Below are 22,620 nucleotides of genomic sequence, written 5' to 3'. Positions count from 1 at the left end.
TACTTAATCTGATGTATTTTAGATGTCTTTCTGGGTAAGGTATTTTATGGCTTCACAGACTCTATTAACCAGATCTGACTACAAAGGCATCTCCATGCAATTATCTCAGATGTAGATGTCCACAGTGACTGATATGTATACTTTTATTATCCTCTCAAACATTTTATGTTGGTAAGCTATTTGATCATAACATAAATTCTTAAATAGGGCTGAGTGCATGACCTTACACTTTGTATTTCATAATTCCATGCATCATGCATTAACTCAATGATAATGATTATGCAGTTCTTCCTTCTGGATAGCCTTATACCCTAGAAATTGGTAATGCTTTCTACATTTGTGTTCTCAGAAGATGGCATTAATATTTTTCTAAGTGAAAAGCATTTCCATGGACATTAGACCAAAAAAAAAAAAAAAATGCCTAAGACTGATTCTAAAAGAGCACTTCCAGCCTTATATTTCACCTTTCAGGAAAATTCTGAAGATGTCACTTCCCTGGTTACAGATCTTAGCATGCTTGTGACTCCAGGAATACAAAATCCAACATGGAAATGCAGCAGTGAGTTAACAGCTTGTGGTGGATTGGGGAACAGCGGTGCATGTGCTGTGGAAATACTAGGGGATGTATGTAAATCAGGCAGAGATGAGACAACAGCAGTCCAGAAACTCAGCCCATGGGTTAACGGACTGCAGCTTTTAGCTTGAGTTAACTCTAACGTGCTTTTTGGGTGCCATCTGTGTTGTACACAGCCCAACTGGAGCATGAGCAGAGACAGTGAGAGCGTTTCTGCCCTTCACGTGGTGGCATTCCAGAAGTTGGTAGAAAATAGGCTTCATCTGGGTGGCTGGGAGAAGAATAAAAGGGTGTCTTGGCCAGTGTACGTCCTGCACACACAATGAGGTTGGAAGGTTGTTCCTTCTGTGATTGAAGTGTCAGTTTTATTCATGCACATTGTTAGCATCCATTGCACACAACTGTCCCCTGAACAGTGGCTGGTCTCACACTTGACTCTTGCATCAGCTGATCCAGCAAAGCAGGGGGCACCGGGGACTGCCTCGCTACACAAATTCCCCTACATCTTCTTAATAATTCCTGTCTCGGTGATTTTCCTTATTAACCTCAGTAACATTAACGTACATAGAAAATATGTTAAGCTCTTTATAAAACTTAACAGTAAGCATAATTATTCAGTTAGTGGTTTCAGCAGCTCTTTCTTACAAATGAGGGAGAAACTATTTTATTATCTGTTTGGTGTGGCTTTACCTTCCAAAGCGGCTTCAATGACTCTAAAAATGCCTTCTGACAACAGTTGCGCAGTCTTATTGTGCAAAATGCAGTTACACAACAAATCATTTTCCAACTATGCTGTAAAATGTAGATCTTTGAATGTGACTCAAGTATCAGCTGACCAGCAGTAAGCACAGTTACACATGGCACTGCACTGGTCCAAGACATCTTCAGGATATATGAATACAAACCAAAGATTTAAGATTTACTAAAATTCTTTTCAACAGCTGGGCTGCTCTATAACGTGAAGTTGCCCAGGGCACTTAGTAACTTTCCCTGCTTTTCTTCCACCATTCCTTTGAATTTATGTTAGTGAGGCTCGGTAGGACCTACAAACTGAATTGCTGAACACACCACAGAATCGCAGAGTTGGTTGTAACTCTTCCAATACCAGTCTGTAGGTGTTACTGTACAGTAGTCAAAGAGCAGGTCTGCTCTGTAACGCATAGCCTCACGGTTGGGAAGGTGACCACAGACACTACCGTAAGTGACAGATAAAAGAGATAAAAGTATTTCATCTAGATGAGGGTGCAGATCTGCTACACTGGGAAGAACGATACAGGATTTCCTCCTTTAGAGACTCGGAAAATGTTCAGAGCCCAAACGAGATGCAACCTCAGGATGATATTTTTCTTGTCAGAACTGACTCTTGAAACTCAGAGGAGGAACCAGGATCTCAGCAAGTCCAAAGAGAAAATTGGCTGGTACAGAATGCAACCGAGTTACAGGTAAAAGATTTAGCGCTCAAATATTATTTTAAAGGGTTCATGGTGCTTTTTGGCTACCAGAATTTTTGTGTCTGATGATGCTCAGAAAATAAGCAAGTTTGTGAATTCAGTCCACACTCACTGAAGAAAACAAGAATTTTGGTGATGCCAGAAGAATAAGAGAACTTCCCTCTACCTGTTAATTAAAATAATGAAATCTCCATGTAACGTAGTTGACACTGGATGAGTCTCATGATTCAGAATCTGTTGTTCTTTCCGTACCTATGAATCATTTCGTCCTTTTTTTTTTTTGAGTGTTCTACAGACAATAATCATTCCTATTCAACAGTCATTGCCTCATTCTTACAGAACTGTTGGCTGAAAAGGATAAAACTAGCATTTTTACTTTCAGCTGACCAATAACTTCAGCTTACCCATGTGACAGAGTTTTTCAGTATCTGGTTTTACATTTCAGTCAGTCTTTCTTGAGCACTGACAGTTAAATAGATGTAGACAATCTTAGTGCAATCTCCTCTGAATCAGATTTTATATTTAACAGAACTTATGCACACTGACGAGTATTAATATCTAAGGGAATCAGATGTCCAAATTCACATCTTTCAATATTCCATTAATATTTCAAGTGTTAACATTTTCCACAGAATTTACCAGGTATTACATTCAATTTCATTATCATACATAGAATCCATTGCTTAATGGCAGGGGGAGATTAAGTTTCCAGATCTCAGGCTAAACTCCCCAAAAAGATGTGCAGAAAGTAATGATTTGCCCTAACTCTTCTAATCACATTTAATTCCAAACAAATCTGTATAAATGGTAAGTTAGGAAAAAAAAATCAGTATTCTGCCACTTTTTAATAATCATGATCTTTTAATTTATACTAAAATAACCTATAAAATGCAATTTTCTCTTGCAATCAACATTTTCAGTGGAAATTTAACTGTTAAAATCTAAATGAATGTAAACAAAAGAAAAAAGTGCTTTCTTTTTCTACAAGCTCGCTCAAGAACTTTTCTATCCCAGCAGCTGCAAACCAAAATATTGGATACTTAAAAGCAAAACAACCACTAAAAGCAGTCGGTAGCAAATCCCAACATTTTTTATAGCAGCATCTACTATTAAACAACTCACTACATAAACAGTAAGCCCATTAGAGCCACAATGTCAAAGATGCTCTGTAAGCGAAACATTTCCACAATGACTGCAAGCCAGCAAAGCGCTCCATAAGATGTCAACAGGGAAATACAATTCAGTCTTAATAGGTTCAGGGCTTATGTAAGCCGTGGTTATGGGGTAGTCTATTAAAAAAGCAAGTGAGCAAGTGACGTTACTGTAAGCACAACCTGCAGCTTCCTAGAACATGCAGGCTAAAGACATTTGAAACTCCACTCAAAGAGACTGTGCTAGCTGTAAGGTTCACGTGTTCTGCACGAAAAATGAAGCGAAATAAAAATATCTCCTGATACACTGACAGCTGAGGTGATATTTACTCCTGTATAGAAAAGAGATCTGTAATCCCTTCCCTCCCTATTGATGACTTAAGAAAAAAAATCATTATAACCAGCCCATGTATCTTTCTCCTAGTAAAACATTACCTGTTCTCTGGCAAAATCTAGTAAGCCCTCATTCCTAATTTGTAATGCAACATTATCAATTCTGTATTTGGGATAGGAACAAGTTTCTCTGTGCGACAACTTGGTTCATTGAATGAAAGCCATGGAGCAATGTGAGATTTGCCATTTCTGGACTGAAAAAAAAAAAAAAAGGTGCCTTTGCACACACTCACCAGGAAAGGAAGAAAAAAAATACATCTCAAGAACTCACCACCAGGTTTCCTATCACCATGACCAACAAGAAGACGAGAAGGCACAGCGGCTGCCCAGCTACTTCCATGCAGTCCCACATGGTCTCGATCCACTCTCCACACAAAATTCGGAAGATGATGAGGAACGAGTGGAAGAAATCATTCATGTGCCACCGTGGCAAATTGCCGGTTGTGCTTATCTTCTTCACATTGTCCATGTAGCTTTTGCCAAAAAGCTGCATTCCTACCACGGCAAAAATAAAGACGATGATTGCCAGCACAAGAGTGAGGTTACCGAGGGCACCCACTGAATTACCAATGATTTTAATGAGCGTATTTAGAGTTGGCCAGGACTTTGCCAATTTGAAGACTCGCAGCTGTGAACAAAACATAAACAACAGTGTCAGTTCACAGAAGCAACAGACATTTCAGCCAATGAATTATTAAAGTGGGTAACATGTGAAAGATGTTAAATGCCACAATGTGTGCAGTATAAGGTGATTTTAGCCGTACTTCCTGTTAATCTCACTACATCTATTAATAAAATATTAGTTGGGCTTCTTGGATGAGAATTAAGTTTTCCAGAGCTATGCTCTGCCTTAGATAGATTTGGTTTTAGAGACTCATTCCCCTGATATAATGCTGGCAAGAGGACGGAAGGAGGAAATCTCACGTCTAAAAATATTCTTTTACGTTGATTTTCCTCCTCAAATTAAACAGCCTGGCAGGCATCTGGGGGAAGGAGTTTAGGGTTTGATCCCACAAAGAAAGAAGCAACTCCTCTGTGTTTCAGAGCAAGCCTCAGCCAGATGCTATTAGCTGTGAGCTCCCAGGGTGAAAATCACCTCTGTGCTGAGGATCGCATGGTCTATGCACAACCCACGTCCCACTTAAGACCTATTTTAAGGATGTAAATGGTTCCTAGCCATTGTGTTGTGTTTTCAACTGAAGGTTTAATTTCAACCCTACTGAAGAGGGATTGCTCAAAAACTGACAGGAGACTCTCAGGTCCTAGCAGCAGTAGTGAAAAAACTGTATTTTTGAGCAGCATAGAGAATTTTTTTGGGAAAAAAAAAGAGTAAAAAATAAAGTCTTCCACTAAATGTAATCATAAGGGCTTATTTTCCTGGTCTTTCCAAGTTGTGAAGCTATATCATGGCCAGAATGATTAGCATGGACATCCTGGTACATGAAGTGCAATACAAATGTCAGTCTGGCAAGGAAACTGCTTTTCTGTTCCAATATGTCGACAGTCTCTCATTAATAGAATACCACTATCCCATGCATAACAAAGGAGCTGACAGCTAAGGAGTTCCCGTGAAAGACAGATGCTATGCTATGCTGATCAGTTCTAGAAAAAAAAAAAATCACTCTGTGAATAATTCACAGACATTTTCTTTTGACAACACTTAAAAGAACGATGGCATGTTTATAACATAATACAGGAATAACAACTTCTAAAACAACAAGTTACTGGCTCTTGCATTTCTTAAACTATCAATTGTCTGCTGACTATGCCAACAGGTGTACAGGTATAAAATGGCAGATTTTTATTACAAATTGGAACTCAAACACTTAAAGTCTGCTACAAGTACCTGGCACAGCTAGAAGGCATCAAATTATGTTTTCATTTACCTCAATGTAAATCTGGAACAATTCCATTTATCCCACAGTCTATAATTAGTGTCACGTACTGTTCACCAGTTTGCAGCAATTAAAGTCTTTATCGGCAGATGTGTTTTTAAGAAAATACGCTGCCTTCATGTCAGAGTTTATATGTAATAAAAGAAAAAGGGTAAGAACAGAGTAAGACCATTACCAGTCGAAAGGAGCGTAAAACAGACAGGTTTCCCATGCTGGACAAACCCAGTTCCATCAGGCTTAGTATAACAATTATGCTGTCAAATATATTCCAGCCCTGCTGAAAGTAGTAGTAGGGGTCAAGGGCAATTACTTTGAAGACCATTTCTGCTGTAAAAATCCCAGTGAAGACCTGCAGAAAGAAAATATGAAGTCAAAGTAACCTTTTAAGCACACCTCCTTGCTTGCAGACAGTCCACTGATAAGGCGAACACAGTGGAGAGCCAAAAACACTTTACAAGGAAATACTTTCTTTTTCATGGCTGATTCTTTATCACTATTACAACTTTGTCTAGTCTTTTCACACTAATATTTGATCCTGCTGTAAACTTACGATGACACCTGAGTTCAGGCTCTGTATCGGAACATACATTTCCATCTCCTTCTGCCATCTGAATAACCCCCGTGGTTAAAAAGAAAGTGTAAAGGTGCCTTTTGTAAAGGTTAAATCTATTCATTTCAGTGGAGAAACCTGAATGAATGGAGTGGGAGTGTTAAAAGGGTATTTGGGTTGTAGTGTGCCTGCTGTATTATCCCTTTTTATTTTGTTATTGTTATCAATACCGGGGCAACGCAAGCCTCCAGTCATTCTGAGGTTATTGCTGGCAGCGAAGGCGATTAGAAACTCTAATTTGAGTCCTAGTCTTTTTTTTACAAATAGTCATGGCAATATTCTTTTCACAGCATCTTGGGAACACATTGCTTATTTATGACCTGGTTCAAATGTCATATGGTGGAACTTCTAATTGGAACATTTTTCTTTAAAACAACATATAAATATTACCTATGAGGCAGAGTGAGAGACAAAGGGGAAGGCTGCTGACAGCAAATTCAGTTTGAACACATTCCTACAAAGTATCTCACAGAATCAGATCTTGTCCTTTTGAATGCCCTCCTTAAGTACCAGTTTAAATGCACAACTCAAGGCTACAGTCAACTTAAAATGACAAAATGTGGGCACCAAGTTCTTAATATAATGTTTTATTTTCATTCCAAGTCCCAGTACAAGGTGTACAGAGCTTTGTGTTTCTAAAAAATTCTCTGTTGCACTTATAGATTAAAGCACATGGTTTCCCACAAAACAGCCAATATTAATGCACTGTGTAGGTCAAAAAAGCAGGTGGAATGCAGAGCTCACGTATCAGTAACATACAGTCAAGGAAAAATGTTTTCCTTCCAATAAGCTGAATATTCATAGCAGCATCCCAGAAAAACTTATGAACTCTGATCAACAAAGATAAGAAACTCATTAAGAAGTGGAAGGGAAAAGTTAAGACTATATAATTAAGATATTAAGGAATAAAAATAAATTATCATAGCCTGCATTTTAGGAAGGCTTGGCTTTATTTTGTAATGCTTCAGGAATCAATTCTTCCAAGTGGCTATTTTACACAATTCCTTATGTAAAATACCTTCTCTTTCTCATCAGGAAAATAATACCTTAGGCTGCAACTATTTGGACTGTCATCCCATTACCGCCTCATACCAAGAACCCAACAAAACGACCTGTCCCATATTTCTAACTAGTCAACAATTTCTGAGTCACGGTGGTCAGAGATACCAGAGATTCCCACTAGAATGCTCTAATTTCCCTTAGGACAGAGAACAAGACAAAACTGGATGTCTGAAATTTTATCCAGGGGACTGCCTTAAAAACCACAGTACCACACTGCGTGCATTATGCAACCATCTTGCTGAGAAATTACTCAGGAGGATCACTTTCTTTGCCTGAATCATTTTAATCAATAGCCTTCTGAGAAGGAAATGTCACAGTAAGATAGCAAAATGTCTGAGCCTTCCTAAAGGCATCAGGAATCGTGTACGTGTACCAGCTACACATTTCAAACAGCAGTCGTCAAATCGCCAACACCTGGTACCTGGCAACTGCGCTTGTACAAGAGGCTGGATACTCAATATGATAAAGGCTGGAAAGAAAACAAGTGACTTAATGTCCCACTAGTGCTAAATATGCCACTGCCAATTTGGAGGATTTTGTCTTAAAAAATATATTTTTTTTTCTATAATTTCAGCTATTTAAGCATTAATATTGCATTACAGTATCTCAGTTTCTAAAGGAAAACAAAATTTGGGAGAATCTTGCTCCATCTACCTATTTTTAACTGATGTCACGGTAAAGATGCACATGTGCTTGTCAGGCCTTCTGATCACATTTGAAAATGTTGATTCCTGTAAGGGATGAACTAAAGGAGTCTGAAGGTAGCAGGTGCAGCATGAAGTAGTTGGTCAATCAGAGCGGGAGATCTTTGAATGGCTGGCAACAGATGAAGAATCGCTCCTGGAGAAAGTGTCATTTTTTCATTTCTCTCAGAAACATTTATTTTGAGGAAAAAATGCCAAAGATCTGCCCTTTTTAATATTTCCTCCTGTGAAATGCTAGTATAATCACTCAAGGAGGGTCAGACGCAATGGGAAGATGGCAGCCAGCAGCGTGGGGGCAGAGGAGGGTTCTGGCAGTCTGTGGCTTAGGGGATGCAGTCACCTGGCAGCCTGCCCTGGAGCTGAGAATCCCTTCCCTTTCACAAGAGAAAGAAATGTCAATTTTCGTTAAAAATGGGTTGGCAAAATCCTCCGCAAAATGGAATTACCTTCTTCTGACTTGCTCTACTCGCAGTCAGTCCAGCTAGGCAGGGCTTTAGTAAAGCTGGTGAGGGGGAGTGGGGATGGTCTGGCCTCTCACCAACCCATCCTGGGATCACAAGGGAAGAGGAGCTTCCCTTCAGCCTGCTACAAAAAATAGTAGCAGGCTGTTTTGCTTATTTTACACTTTGGCACAAAGAGAAGAATCATAGAATCATAGAATGGTTAGGGTTGGAAGGGACATTCAAAGGTCATCTAGTCCAACCCCCCTGCAAGGAGCAGAGACATCCCTGACTAGGTCAGGTTGCTTAGAGCCTCATCCAGCCTGGCCTTGAACGTTTCCAGAGATGGGGCTTCCACCACCTTTCTGGGCAACCTGTTCCAGTGTTCTATAACTCGCATCGTAAAAAATTTTTTCCTAATTTCTAATCTAAATCTACCCCCCTCTATTTTAAAACCATTACCTCTCATCCTATCGCAACAGGCTCTAGGCAGTGCTGAGAAACTCACTGTGAGTTTTTTGGGGAGGGGCTTTGCAAAATTTTGCAAAATTTTCTTTGCAATTCCTCTCCCTCCTCATCGTCTCTCTTTCCTTGTTGGTATCCTGGCAGGTTTGCAGGAGCTGCGCTGGCAGGAGAGATGCCAGGGGCTAAAGTTTCGCTGCCTGTGGTCTACAAAGGGAGAAGCTGATCTGCCAAAAGCAGAACAAGGAGCAGATCCATTGACTATTCCAAGCACCAGAGGAGGAAACAGCAGCATTGCCACCTGCTCTGATGGATACTGGGTCCAAAGGAGTTTTCTTAAGTCATCTTAGAAGGCCACAAATTGTTGAGCAACAACAAGGAAGGCTGGCTGCAAAGTGGAGCTGGATGCTGTCCTGCGAGATTCCTGTCCAAGCTACTCTTATCTACTACATTCTGCAGAGGGCAAGACCATGAGTTTGAAACAAAAGAGACACAAATAGATTTTTGCTCAGCACAACAACAGAGGGAGATTTGCCAAGACACAGCAGCTGAAAAACCAGAGACTAGTCCCACTGAGGAGGCCAGTGGGAACCTCCCACTGAGGTTCTCCCTGCTGGGAGAACCTCAGCCTGCCCAAGGAGGCCCAGAGCTAAGAATAACAAGGACCATAGTAAAGAAAAAAATCCATACATGATGTACCACATGTTCTAGGACTGACGCAAAAAGTCTGATTATTGCTACTACCCACCTAAACCTGTCAGCGTAGGATGCTTCTCACTAAAGGCAGACATCGCATCTGTAGTGTCTCTGCATACTCCCACTACAGTCGATGGTCATTAATGTTACTGGCCTCCAGGACATAGTTCACCTTATCCAAAAGTAAATGTCTTTAAAACATCACATTAATTATGCCTTAGAATTGTCCATTACTCTCCATTGACTTTAAAGGGAGGAAAAGGTAACCAGCTCCAACAGAGACTCCTACGCTGTAAATATCTACAGTTAGGCAAGGTGAATCTCACTTTGAGATATTGCAGCCTTCGATTTTATAGAAATAAAGGGCTTTTCTCATCTCTGCTATGAGCTTCTCAAATTCAAACTTAGGAGCATCCATGTTCCAGGATACTTAAGATTTATCTATGGCATCCTATAGGATATCTCTGCTTCTACCACTAGATTTTAGGGGCAATTCCACCACATCATAGCTAGAGGGCATGTGCCTTTTCCAGTACAGACTATTCTAAAATTAAAAGGGTTTTAAACATTAAGTTTTAAAGCAGTAAAACACTGTAACTTTTAAATATAAACACAGAGAAAGGCAATTAAAGAAAAAGCTTCCGTTTTGTAGTAACTGCAGAATTTTAGTGGTCTCCTGGGTTAACAAATTGTACCACATCACCTCTGGAAAGGCTTTTCTGCTGTTCCTGCAACTTGGCTGTAGATCTGTCACTCTGCTTTTCCTCGGAGAAGTGTGGTCTCTGCTTACTTTGCAGCTCTCTTCCTGGCTGCTCCAGCTTGCACGTTAACAGTTCCCCCTTGAAGCATCAGCCACGCTTTGCTCCGTGTGCCCTCTGCCCTGGGGTTTGCATGGACCCAGCACACACCGCTGGAGAAGGCAGGGAGGCAGAGCAGGACACAGAGGGACATCCAGCAAATGTACTGGAGGCAGCTTCCCACGTACATATCTACATATACTCAAACACCACTCTATTTCCCTCCAAGACCTTGCTTTCTTTTTTTTCTGTAGCTTTTTTTTTTTACTTAAAAGTCACCATTAGTCACCAAGAACTGCAGCCTTATCATTTACCAGAAATCTCAAATAAAGCTCATTAATCTTTCTCTTATCTCACTGCCTTAAACAGATACAAACTAGAAATCTATTAGGAACAGCCCAGAAACATGGTTTTAATGGTTACTAGTAACATTAGAATATGTTAGTTCAATAAAAATAGACCCTCGTCCCTCATTCATTTCTCTTCAACCCTGGAAAGAGGTGACCACCTGACCTCTCTTGACATGTCATAGGCAAAGCGATGCTGACAGCATATCAAAACAGGGTCTTCCCAAACCGCAGCCAAAACTTTAAAAAGCAGGAAATACACTCCTCAGGTAGCACTTCAGGTTCACGTTCACTTACCAAATTGCCTATGTAAAGCATGTGGTCAAACTCCTTCGTCATCTTGTAATGCTCCAAGGCCATGAAGAGTGTGTTCAGCACAATGCAAAGGGTGATGGTGAGGTCAGTAAATGGGTCCATTACCACGAACTTGACAAATTTCTTGATTAAAAGCCAAAACGGGCAGCAATCCCAAATGAGAAATTTAACAGCAAAGTGGTTCCAGCAGGGAGGACATTTCTGTTGTGATTCCTCAAGCTCTAAGTCACAAGCAGTAAAGTAACAGTCAATTCACACTGAGTTATATGACAAGAGAACACTTAAAATGACTCATAATGTAGAGAAAGGCCCCTGAATTACCCTAAACTTTTTTTTTTAAGGTAAAAATATTTCTGTCTTAACAGGCTAGCAAATTACGCGCTTTGGGGTTTTTGCCAGTCGACCTGCACTTAGCAGACAGTGACCTATTCTGAAAGTAATAACCTTTTAAAAGTGTCACAAGCAAAAAGGGAGAATCACACTAAATATGTAAAGTCCAGTATTAGATACAGGCTTAGGCTTTTACTTCTTCCATTTTGGCAATTTTTTTTCCAAATGGACAACAATACCCTATCTTCATTTAACGTAGATCAGAACATTTTTTTTTCATTCCCAGGTCTCATTTTAGAAGTATCTTAAGTAATACCCTTTAAAGCAGTTAATAGATGAAAGAGTTTAAATCCAATACTTAGAGGTGATTTAAGCACTTGAGAGTCAGAGTATCACCGGTTATCAATAGGGTTTCTGTTTCTGATGTGCAATCCAAAAAGGCATTAAGCGTCTGGTTTGTACTGAAAGGACCACATAAAAAATCAGGGGAGTCGATAAGTCAGTTTGAAAATGCTACTAAAGCTCCAGTGTGCTTTTTAAAGGTGCTTTTAAAATATTACCTAAAATACAACTTTTATATGTTAGTTTTATTGGAGCACAAAAGAATTGAAATAGCTTCATAACTATAATTTGCCTTAAACGGTGAAAAAGAAAAGCCAAAAAAGACAGTTAATGGCTGAATGATAATGATTAGCAGAATTGCTTAATGCTTTCCTTTTCTGATTCCTTTATGGGCATGGAATGCTGTGTAACGGTTTTAGTCCATATAATTAGAACCTGCACTGATAACAGGAAAACTTCAGCCAAGCCTGTTATTTCAATCAGTTTATAAACTGCTTCCTCTCTCAAGCCAGGATGCATTTTCTGTGCATTTTCCTTCATTGGACAACAGAACTGCAGTATTAGGTGCCTTCTAGCCAGCTTTCAAAATATCGGATAACGTGCTCCATGCACAGGTTTTGCTCAAACCCTTACACCTCTCTGAGACCTCTGGGAAACCAAATTGCTCCCAAGAAACAACTATGTCTTTCCATAGATGCCTAAAGTGATGTGACAACCATCCATATCCCAAACAATTTCAATGCAAAATCTTAATTTTGCCTTCTTTTTTTTTTTTTTTTTTGGAAACCCACCTCAAATTAATAAAGAGTTTGGGGCAGTCACTTCCTAAAGGATCTAATTTTCCAGGCAAATCCAGAACACATCTACCTATAGCCATACTCCTCATAATGACTTCTAAACAACTTTGCTTATTCCACTATTATTAATTTGGAGACCTTCTTGATGGACACACATCAGATATATGACTCTTTCCTCTGAGGCTCCACATGTGACAAAAGCCCCTTTCAGCCCAAGTTGCTGCTGAGAGGGGTAGTTTCATCCATCTCAGCCACATGTTATTTCTCTGTCCTTTTGCCAGCTTTTGTGCTCCTGGACCTTCTAGGTGAACTGGTTCTGCTCGTTAATCCAGCTGAAAACCAATTGCTTGTACAGTCAAACCAAAAACTGTAGGAACACAGCAAGGGGAGGAGAAAGATGTGACTGTCCACTTTTGACAGTGATGTGGCATTAAAATAGTTTAAATCAATCAGGAACCCACATCATTTCCCCATCATGCGTGACCTTTAGAAATCACAACAGATTTAATAGTTTTTGAAAGATATCTTCAAAAGGAAAAGTTAAATTAGACTCAACTGCTTTTTTTTTTTTCTGCTACTTTATATATTTTTTTTAAAAGGTCAGAAAACACAGTCAAAGTTTGTGTTGGAGGTATTTTTCTTCTTATTTTAAAATGAAAAAAAAATCCTAGATCTTTCCTTATCTGCAAGGCTTTGCAATGTCCAGGAAAAATGCGTACGTGATGACTATCTGAGAGCAGAAACCAGGTAACTAAATGGGATGAGATTTCTGGTCTGGCTGTTTCACACAGTTTGACACAAATCATACAGCTGTTATTAAAGGCTGTAATACATTTTATTCTCATTTGGTATTCCTCTTGTTTTTAACAAGTATTCAGTTTCAAGGACTAATCAAAGTCCGGGAGTTGGGAAACCTTTGATAAGGATTGAGACAGCTTTTTTCAGTATGAGGCTAAAAATGTACATTCTCTGAGTTAGCCTAGACTTGATGGTGTCTATTTCTGTAGTAAAAAGTAATAGAAAGTACCCTTAAATAAATAAGAAGTCGTCCAGCTCAGGCCTTTTAGGCATTCTTAACACATTACAAAGCAGCAAATCAATCACAAAGCTAATTGCCAAAAACCCCACAGAAAACAAATAAAAGCTTTGCAGACTACACTAAACACTGGAATACATTGAAGTGATTATTTACCTATTAAGAATACAGCTCTTTATTTATTTAAACATGTATACATCTCTTCTGGCCACAATGCTGCTGAGTATAACCACAGGGGATGGTAAAAACCTGAGGAAGAAGGAGGGCTGTGTGGTTACACGTTGGGCTGTCTCCAAAAAGTGAGGCCCAGCCCCTGTCTGTGAGGCATCTCCCAGGCAAAACCCTTCGTCTTGCCTTGCCTTCAGCAACGCAGAGAATAAGGCTGCAGGACAATCCAACATTCCCCTTGCTCCACGCTGTCTTCTCAACAGACATTTTTCTATATTTTTAGTTGCTACCTCCTATCTTGTCTCAATTTACAATGTAGGAGACACGAGGAACCGTAAGAAGCCCTTTCGTGTTGCACGTAAAGAGGCTAGAAATGTGATGACTTGCTATGAATTGTTGTCTTGCTATCAATAAATGTGTGAAAGGGAAATGCAAAGCATCTGTATCGAAAGACAGGGAAGGAAAATCCTCCCGCACCTAATGAGAAGTGTAGTGAACAACGGAAAAATTTCCTGAGAAATATTTGCATGGCCAAATGGGTCCTTTGAGCACCCTTACATCTCACAGCAGGATTCGAAAACCCCTCCACCAAACTGCCATGCCCCACTAGCTGCTCTACAAGGGGGAGACTTCCCTCCCCCACAACTTGGAAGTTCTGCACGCAGCTGGTAACTACAGACTCCCAGCTTTGCCTCAGCTCCAGAGAGATGAGATATAAATGCGTGCACAGTCACCCAAACAGTCTGGTGCTCCACTACCCTGCATCTTGGTTAGTCCTGTATAAGCTGAATGCCATGGAGGCACAAAATGTTACCAGATCTGACTTTTTGATTATATGGCCAACATTCTAGCAGAATTTTTACAAGTGCATGGGTAAGACAGTGATTGTAACGCCTTCTGTTGGGGTTTATATATTGTAGGGGTTGCAATAACTACCTGTGATGCCTTCTTGCAAAACAATTCAACATTAGGGTCTTTTGTCTCACTTGTTCCTGCCAGTCAACATTTGAGTTGGGAAACTAAAGACGTGTTTTACCTTCCAGGGCACTGGTGATGATGCTGACAGCGCTCACTGCCCTCTGCCTCTGAAAGGGTTCATCCGAATGGTCCACTGATGGGCGGTGGGGCATTAAAAGCTGCTTCTTGCTCGCCTCGTCCGAGGGAGAGGTCTGTTTAAATGAACACATCAGATCGGCAGAATAAATACAAGGCAGGTATAGGATAATATTTTCAAAATTGCCTAAGCACAATTTTTCCCATCTGAAAAGTCCAAATCTCACTGATTCCCCAATTAGACGCATGCTGGTGGGGTACTGCTTTTGAAGATGGCACTTTGAGCCATTTTGGAAACTTTGCTCTGCCCTTTACTTTCATGTAAACAGGTGAAAGATGCAGGTGAAAATAAAGGGATGCTTCTGATGCTGGAGAAACAGCATCAGAAACTTCTTTATCATGCTCTTTGCTTGTTAAAGAAGTCCTGCTTAATTACATTCATTATTCCATTATTTCTGAAATGTGTTAACTGTTTAATTATACTGCTAGGAGAGCAAAAGGGGCGTGGGTAACAGCTCCATTACAGGCCTCTGATATCATACCAAGCAAACTGACTCCTCAACACATGTTTTTTTCTTGTTCTGAAACACTGCCAAATCTCAGGAACATACTGTCATTTTGGTGATCTTTGGTGTCATGGATTCTGAAACTCCATAATTAGAAAAGAATCTCAGCTTCTTTTTTCCTCAGGAAAAATAAAAAAAATCACCCAAACTCTCTACTTCTTATGTTTCTCAAGCAAAACCTTAGGGGAAAAAAAACAACAAAGAAATCAAATACCTGAAAAACAGAACTCCTAACCTGTCTTTATTCAATTTTTCATTTTAAATTCATTTTATACTTTTTGAAGGCTTGGGTTTCTGAAGTCAGCCAGAAACCCAGTATAGCTGCAGACACATACTGTATTAAATACTTTATATTGTTAGCTCACAGGAGCAAGATGTTAAGATTTTTGTTATTATAATCTCCCACTTCATACAGAGACAGCTCCCCCACAGGCAGAAAGAAAGGTGGTGGTTGAGGTGCAAGGATTTGGCAATGCCAGTTTCAGTGCCATTCTCTGTCGCAGACCTCCTGGCTGAGACACTCGGTCCCCCAAAATGAATGTTTTACCAGCCCCCGTCCTGCTCCTCCAGTCATACAGGCTGTGAGGTCCAGACACTACACAAGTAAGAGAGATGCACTGTAGATAGATGGGTCCTGATGCCTCTTGCAATATAACTCAAGGAAATGTGAAAGCAGAAGAAATCCCTAAGAAGATGGAAACCTCTGGTTTATACAGATGTCAGAGCAGCTGCTTTTGCTTCTCCATAGTCAAATCAGCTATGGCAACTGGGTTCAGTTTTCTGGATCTTCTTTTCTCACTTGAGTCTGAAATGGTCCTAACCACCCTGAGTAGCACCCAGGATTCCAACCGAGACATGCCACGGGCAGCAGCTCCACAGCTCTGCTCTCTGTGTCTGGGACATGCACCCAGAGGGACTCAGGATCTCCCCTCTCAGCCATTTCTCTATCAAAACTGCTCTTTGAGACAGGCAATTCTGTGACACCGGTAGGAAAAAAAACACAGAAGCTCTGCGAGCTGCCTTTGCGGAGCGTGATCAGGGCAGGGGACATCCCCTTGTCAGATGGGCACAAAAGACAAAGCCACTTGGCCACTGGTTGACGGTGAAAATAATAGCCAGGATACTGGTCCCAGGTCACTTCAAAGTACTGCAGGTAAAAATACCAATCACTGCAAGACCAGAGAAAAGATTTTTAAAGCAAGCACTTAAAGCATTAGCTAAGCCAAGAAAACAGTAATGCATCAAAATGGCTTTTTTTTTCCTAAAATGTTCTCTTTTGTTAAAACAATTGGCTCCTTGTCCATCAAGTTACTGACGCAGTCATCTCAAAAGGAGAGGTGTAATCAGAACCTATTCAGAGAGACTCCTACTTGTGCACAACATAAGAAGAAATCACTCTATCTTTGGCTTAGGAGCTGGGGAAACCAGGAACGGTATTTCAATGCATTAGTTTGCTCGATTCCCTTCACCTCAAAGACATCCAATAAAAAAATAAAGAAAAAACAAATGTTTTATTAATGAGGAAACCATATACAAAATTGCATAATCATTCGCAGCAGTTTGGAGTACATAACAAATACATGGGACTGAAAAGAAGTAAATAGAAAAGGAGGAAAAAAAACAGGAGGGAGACAAATTTCTAAGTAGAATAAACTAAAAAAGTAAAACCTAAAAAAAAAGGGAAAAAAAGGACAAATACAAACCCAACTCTTCCAGTTCTCTCTCTATGGAATGAACCATAAGAAAACCTCAAATTCCTGTGGAGATCTAACTCTTTTTTAAACTGTACTGTCTTCCCATCTCATTTGACCCAAAGCTCAGAACATACCAGTAGCATGTCTTCATACAATCTCATCCCTGGAAGTTTCGGTTTTCTGACGGTCAAGAAAGATACTCTATTCCTATTCATGCACGCAGAAGTGCTTTTGCAGAAGTTATGAGTTGGTGGCCTTTATTTTGAAAGCCACCTTTTATTCACAGGTGCAAAGAGAATTCACTCTAGAGGTAAAAAGTCAAAGGAAAAATATCCAGAGTTTCATTCTTCCTGTTTTTTGACTCAGCTAAACCAGGGTAAATGAAAAGTCCAAGTTAAGCAGGTTTGGCATATCCTTCATTAAAAGATAAAAAGCAGGGAACTGACGTTTTCCCTAGGTTTGATGTGATATTCCCAACCCAACAAGTTGTTTAAGTCATTCCATTTTTCCTTCCAGCCCAGCATCCTCAATCTGCCACCCGTGTCACGAGAAGCCGTCTCCAAGAGTTCAGGAGTCCTGCTGGAGGCAAGAGGACTGTTTGCAGTATGCCATCCTCTGCGTGCAACGGGGTATTTCTGGAGGAGATATGTGCATGGCTCCTTCCTTCCTTCTTCTCTGGAAGCGTGAGATGGTCCAATTTGTTTCTGACCTGTGTTCAGAGTACATGCTCCATGCGTGACGGCCACCCAACCTGCTGCAGGGCTGAGCCCGGAGCCCGCTGCTCCCTGCCAGCCATTCGGCAGCGGGCACACAGCGGAGGATCATCCCCAGAGCCAGGACACAGGGTCTAGCGGGCAATGACGGGGTGTAAGGAACACTCCTGTGCTCTCCCAGGAGGACATGGTCTCTTTACCAACAGAGCAGTAAATCTATCACATAGTCAGCTTGCCATTTACTGTGAAGTGTTTTTTCCAGGAAAGAAAGTTTCCATCCAGGTGAATTGCTTAAAATTACTGATGTTACGGAAGTTTATGAAGAAATTACGAAGAACTATTCTTCACAAAGAATTTTTATTCTTTGTAAAGAAAAGATATCTGAGGGGTTTTAAAAAATTATTTCTTTTCAAACAGAGACGGTTAATAGTCACACAAGTTTTTGCACTCTGAGATAAAGAGCAGTTCCAGGAACTGGACAAACAAGGCAGTATAAATGCTATTGTCATTGCAGAGAGAATATAAACAGGCACAGTCGTTCATTGTACTTATATTCATATAGAAATTAAGCCAAAAATAACAACAGTCCCTACAGTTATGCAAAGAGTCTTCTTAAGATCCAGATGAGAAATCACAGCAGAGTTAAACACAGGCACTTCCAGCAGGACAAGATAATTTGTGTTGCTCCCTGATTGACTGGAAACGTCTCTCCTTTGGCTTAGGTAAATACTACAGGGACAAACACACTATTCAGTAATTTACATGTAAATGAGGATGCACAACACCGCAGAATTATTTTCTTCTGAGTGCCCACAGTTCTGAGCTATGTCAAAACTGTTATGTAAAGATGGGTTCATACATGACAGCATTTTTAAAGACCACATTTGGGAACTGGGACAGGTTTAATTTTCCTTGTACAGTAAAAATCTTTTCAAGCATAAAAAAAGGTGGACAGGTCACACCATGAACAATGGACCCAGTAAGGCACTAGCGCAAATATTTAATGAGATTGAAGGTGACCATAATATCACACAGCATTAAAAAGAAGCCATTTAATTTCGTGGATACATGATTATTTAAAAAGATGCACCGTAAACTGAAACAGCTTGTAATATTTGTGTCAAATCTGAATGATTTGCACTCAGGATGTGCTAAAGCAAAGTTTGAAATGAGCAGAACCCAGAGCTGCAGTAACAACTCTGTGACACAGTGGCAGTGGGCTATCTAGCTTTCATCCAGATAACTTACTGGTGGCAATTTTTGGATGACTTATTTTTCTGAACATGGAAACTGCTAACACTTTGCCTTTTCACCAGTCCCATGGCAAAGCAAGAGGGGAAAAAGAGAAATTTTACCTCAGGGTGGTTTTAGGGTCAACAAGAAAACCTCAAACAAATGTGATCAGCAAAACAGTTTTATGCTTAGTGAGAAGAAAAACCAAGGCCTTTTTTTTTAATGCAAAAAACACACACACAAAAAAGTTTTATCTAAAGATAAGCATTCAAATCCTTAGTTTGGCATCTTGATGAGCAGCCTAGCCCTTCTTAAGGGCTCAATCCCTCGCAGTTTCCACTTCTGCCAAGCTACTCGGCACTTCTAGTTTCCTAAAAATAAAAATAAAAAAAATTGTGCAACCAAGAGGGAATTCAAGAAAGACTCTATGTGCAAACATAGATCCTACCTCCAGCTCGCTGCTCATCCCAGAGCCATTTCGCAGGTGGCCCTGCTTTGCTGCTGGGCTGATGGGAAGCTCTGATGAGAACAAAGCAGTGGGGACCACCAGCTAACGGCTAGCTGTCTACTTGCAAACAATCACCTCCTCAGTCCCATGTCTATTTCTCTGACACTTCTAATCTCCAAAATTATTGGAATGTCAGGCTAAACTAGAAATGCCTGTAATACTCCTGCAGAGTTCAAGACAGGGCTACAGCTGGCTTAAGAAGGCAAAAGGGGATGCTGCCATGTGTATTTTTTAGCCCTCAAGAAATTCTTGGCAACCACAGGCAACATCTTACTCATCCTCATCAGATCCCATGGATAAATCGAGCTCCAGATAGCAGCTCATTAACTTAATCCAATTGTGTTCAAACAAATCAATACCTTGTGAAAGCAGATGTTATTCTAACCTTTGAAATAACTAAGGAACACCAAGAAACAACAGAGCAATACAAACAGAGCTACAAATAAATACTACAAGAATGCGCAGAAACTGTAGTTTGTAGCGTGCCCTGAAGATACTTAGGTAACAATAGACTTTCTCTAAAACTGTTGAAAGCCCAAACTGCCAGCTTAGCAATCAGTAGGAGCATCAAAACGTATAATTTTTCGAACCTTTCAGTCTCAGTTCAAGTGAAAAACACTAAGATTTTAAGCATAGTCATCAGGTCCTGCTTGTGTCTTATTTGCACTGGGGTAAGCTTGATGAAATCAGCCGCTGAACCATTTGAAGAAAGCTGACAGCGGAATAGGACCAACCCTGATTCAGTGCTCTGCAGGATACACCAGAGATTTCCAGAAGAGTGACTAGGAAATACCATGGGTTTAATAGAATCATAGAATAGTTTGGGTTGGAAGGGACCTCTAAAGGTCATCTAGTTCAACTCCCCTGCAAGGAGCAGGGACATCTCCAACCAGATCAGGTTGCTCAGAGCCCCGTCCAACCTGGTCTGGAATGTTTCCAGGGATGGGGCATCCACCATCTCTCTGGGCAACCTGTGCCAGTGTTTCATCACCCTCAGTGTAAAAATTTTTTCCTGGTGTCCAGTCTGAATCTACCTCCCTCTATTTTAAAATCATTACCCCTCGTCCAATCACAACAGGCCCTGCTGAAGAGTTTCTCCCTGTCTTTCTTGTAGGCCCCTTTAGGTACTGGAAGGCCGCTGTAAGGTCTCCTCGGAGCCTTCTCTTCTCCAGGCTGAACAGCCTCAACTCTCTCAGCCTGTCCTCACAGGAGAGGTGCTCCAGCCCTCTGATCATCTTCATGGCTTCCTCTGGACTTGCTCCAACAGGTGCATGTCCTTCTTATGTTGGGAGCTCCACACAGTATTGCAGGTGGGGTTTCACAAAAGCGGAGTAGAGGGGTAGAATCACTTCCCTTGACCTGCTGGTCACACTTCTTTTGATGCAGCCCAGGATGTGGTTGGCCTTCTGGGATGCAAGTGCACATTGACGGCTCATGTTGATCTTTTCATCCACCAGCACCCACAAGTCTTTCTCAGCAGGGCTGCTCTCAGTCCCTTCATCCCCCAGCCTGTATTGATACCAGGGGTTGCCCCAATCCAGGTGCAGGACCTTGCACTTGGCCTTTTTGAACTTCATGAGGTTCACACAGGCCCACCTCTCAAGCCTGTCAAGGTGCCTCTGGATGGCATCCCTTCCATCAAGTGTGTCCACTGCACCACTCAGCTTGGTGTCGTCTGCAAACTTGCTGAGGGTGTGCTCGATCCCACAGTCTATTGATGAAGTTGATGAAGACATTAAACAGTACTGGTCCCAATATGGACCCCTGAGGGACACCACTTGGACATTAAGCCATTGACCACTACCTTCTGCATGTAACCATCCAACCAATTCCTCATCCACCGACAGCCCACCCATCAACTCCATCTGTCTACAATTTAGAGAGAAGGATGTTGTGAGGGACCATGTCAAAGGCTGTACAGAAGTCCAGATAGACAACATCTGTAGCTCTTCCCTTGTCCACTGATGTGGAGACAGAAGGCCACTTGGTTGGTCAGGCAGGACTTGCCCTGGGTGAAGCTGTGCTGGCTGTCTGGAACCATCTCCCTGTCCTCCATGTGCATTAGCATAGCTTCAATTAGGATCTGTTCCATGAGCGTCCCAGGCACAGAGGTGAGGCTGACAGGTTGGTAGTTCCTAGAGTCCTCCTTTTTACACTTTTAAAAACATCTTGAGACAAGCTCCCTGCACCCCTCAGGCTTGAACATCTGTTTCTCTTCACATCCCCGTGAAGACTGCCTGACCCAGAGCCATCTTTGTGGAGGATGTTTGCAGATCATACTCTCAGATTGCACTACTTTGCTCTTCATATGACCTCAGCAGGCTTTCTAGCCCGAACACTGCAGTGTCACCCTCTGTGCTACCAAGGGCAACTCCCCGACAACGCTGCCACCACTCCTTGTGGGTGCTCTTGCGTGGCACGGGAACATCAATGGGTGTAGCAAAGTGTGCAGAGACGCATGAGCTCCCTGCAGAGGATAGGATGTCCCTGCTCTTGCTCAGGCTGTGCACTGAAGCCCCTGGTGACTTGGCAAGACCAGTTCCATGCAGAAGACTGAGTGGATGGATGCCATTCTGCACGGACCATGCTGTCCATGGCCAGCAAGCCTGCTAACCAGTCAGACTACCCCAGCTGACAAGACTGTTGGCCCTAAGCACTATCCATTGTGATTATATGGAATCTCTCCTGTTTCACAGACTGTATTTAGGAATTAGCGAGAGGAGATGGAAAGTGCAAGTACACTTGGTTTCTCATGGAAACACACTCTATGCCAAGCAGCCAGGGCCTTCTGAGGAGCATTTCAAACTGGCTTTTTTAGCTTATGTGCTCTTCTGCAGCCAAGTGCCAGGAGATCTCTCATCTGAATCACCAGCCTGAATAGTGGGACAATCTGCTGCAGCCATGTCTCTCATGGGAGAGGGCACAAGCTGCACAGATGCCTTCATGTCAGCTCAGCTGCCACCTGTAGCCATTCCTGTGGGCAAATGGCCCTTGGCTGGGACAGGGGGTAGCAGCTGCAATGACACAAAGGCAGGAAAGTTGTTCATCGTGGTCCAAACTACTTTGCTTGCGGTAAAAACTTCAGGCTGAATGTTGCTAAAACTAATCATGCTAAAATTCTCAAAAGTGGCTAGTGATGTTTTATGCTTTCCCTGAGACACCTTAGGAGGGCTCAGTTTGAAATAATCTGCTGAAACTATGGTCTATTTAAGGGCTGTAGGTAGGAAACTCAAAACTAGAGATGGTCAGATCCTGTTTGATGTTTACTCTGCCTTTTAAATCA

At 41.4% G+C, this 22,620-nt stretch overlaps 1 protein-coding gene across 2 annotated transcripts in view; it reads right to left on the bottom strand.

Moving 5' to 3' along the window:
- LOC104486892 (sodium channel protein type 5 subunit alpha-like) overlaps window positions 1–22,620 on the bottom strand; it is a 176,026-nt gene that overhangs the window by 90,558 nt on the left and 62,848 nt on the right. For both annotated transcript variants that reach the window (XM_086741777.1, XM_086741776.1), the window contains exons 12-15: window positions 14,607–14,739; window positions 10,880–11,118; window positions 5,640–5,813; window positions 3,841–4,197 (exon numbers count right to left, since the gene is read on the bottom strand). In XM_086741777.1, the coding sequence (XP_086597903.1) occupies window positions 3,841–4,197; window positions 5,640–5,813; window positions 10,880–11,118; window positions 14,607–14,739 (903 nt within the window). The remainder of the gene's footprint in view (window positions 1–3,840; window positions 4,198–5,639; window positions 5,814–10,879; window positions 11,119–14,606; window positions 14,740–22,620) is intronic.

Source organism: Chlamydotis macqueenii, chromosome 2 (assembly GCF_036417535.1).
Source record: "Chlamydotis macqueenii isolate bChlMac1 chromosome 2, bChlMac1.mat, whole genome shotgun sequence".
NCBI classification, from domain to species: Eukaryota; Metazoa; Chordata; class Aves; order Otidiformes; family Otididae; genus Chlamydotis; species Chlamydotis macqueenii.
This window is presented reverse-complemented; position numbering and strand designations above follow the sequence as displayed.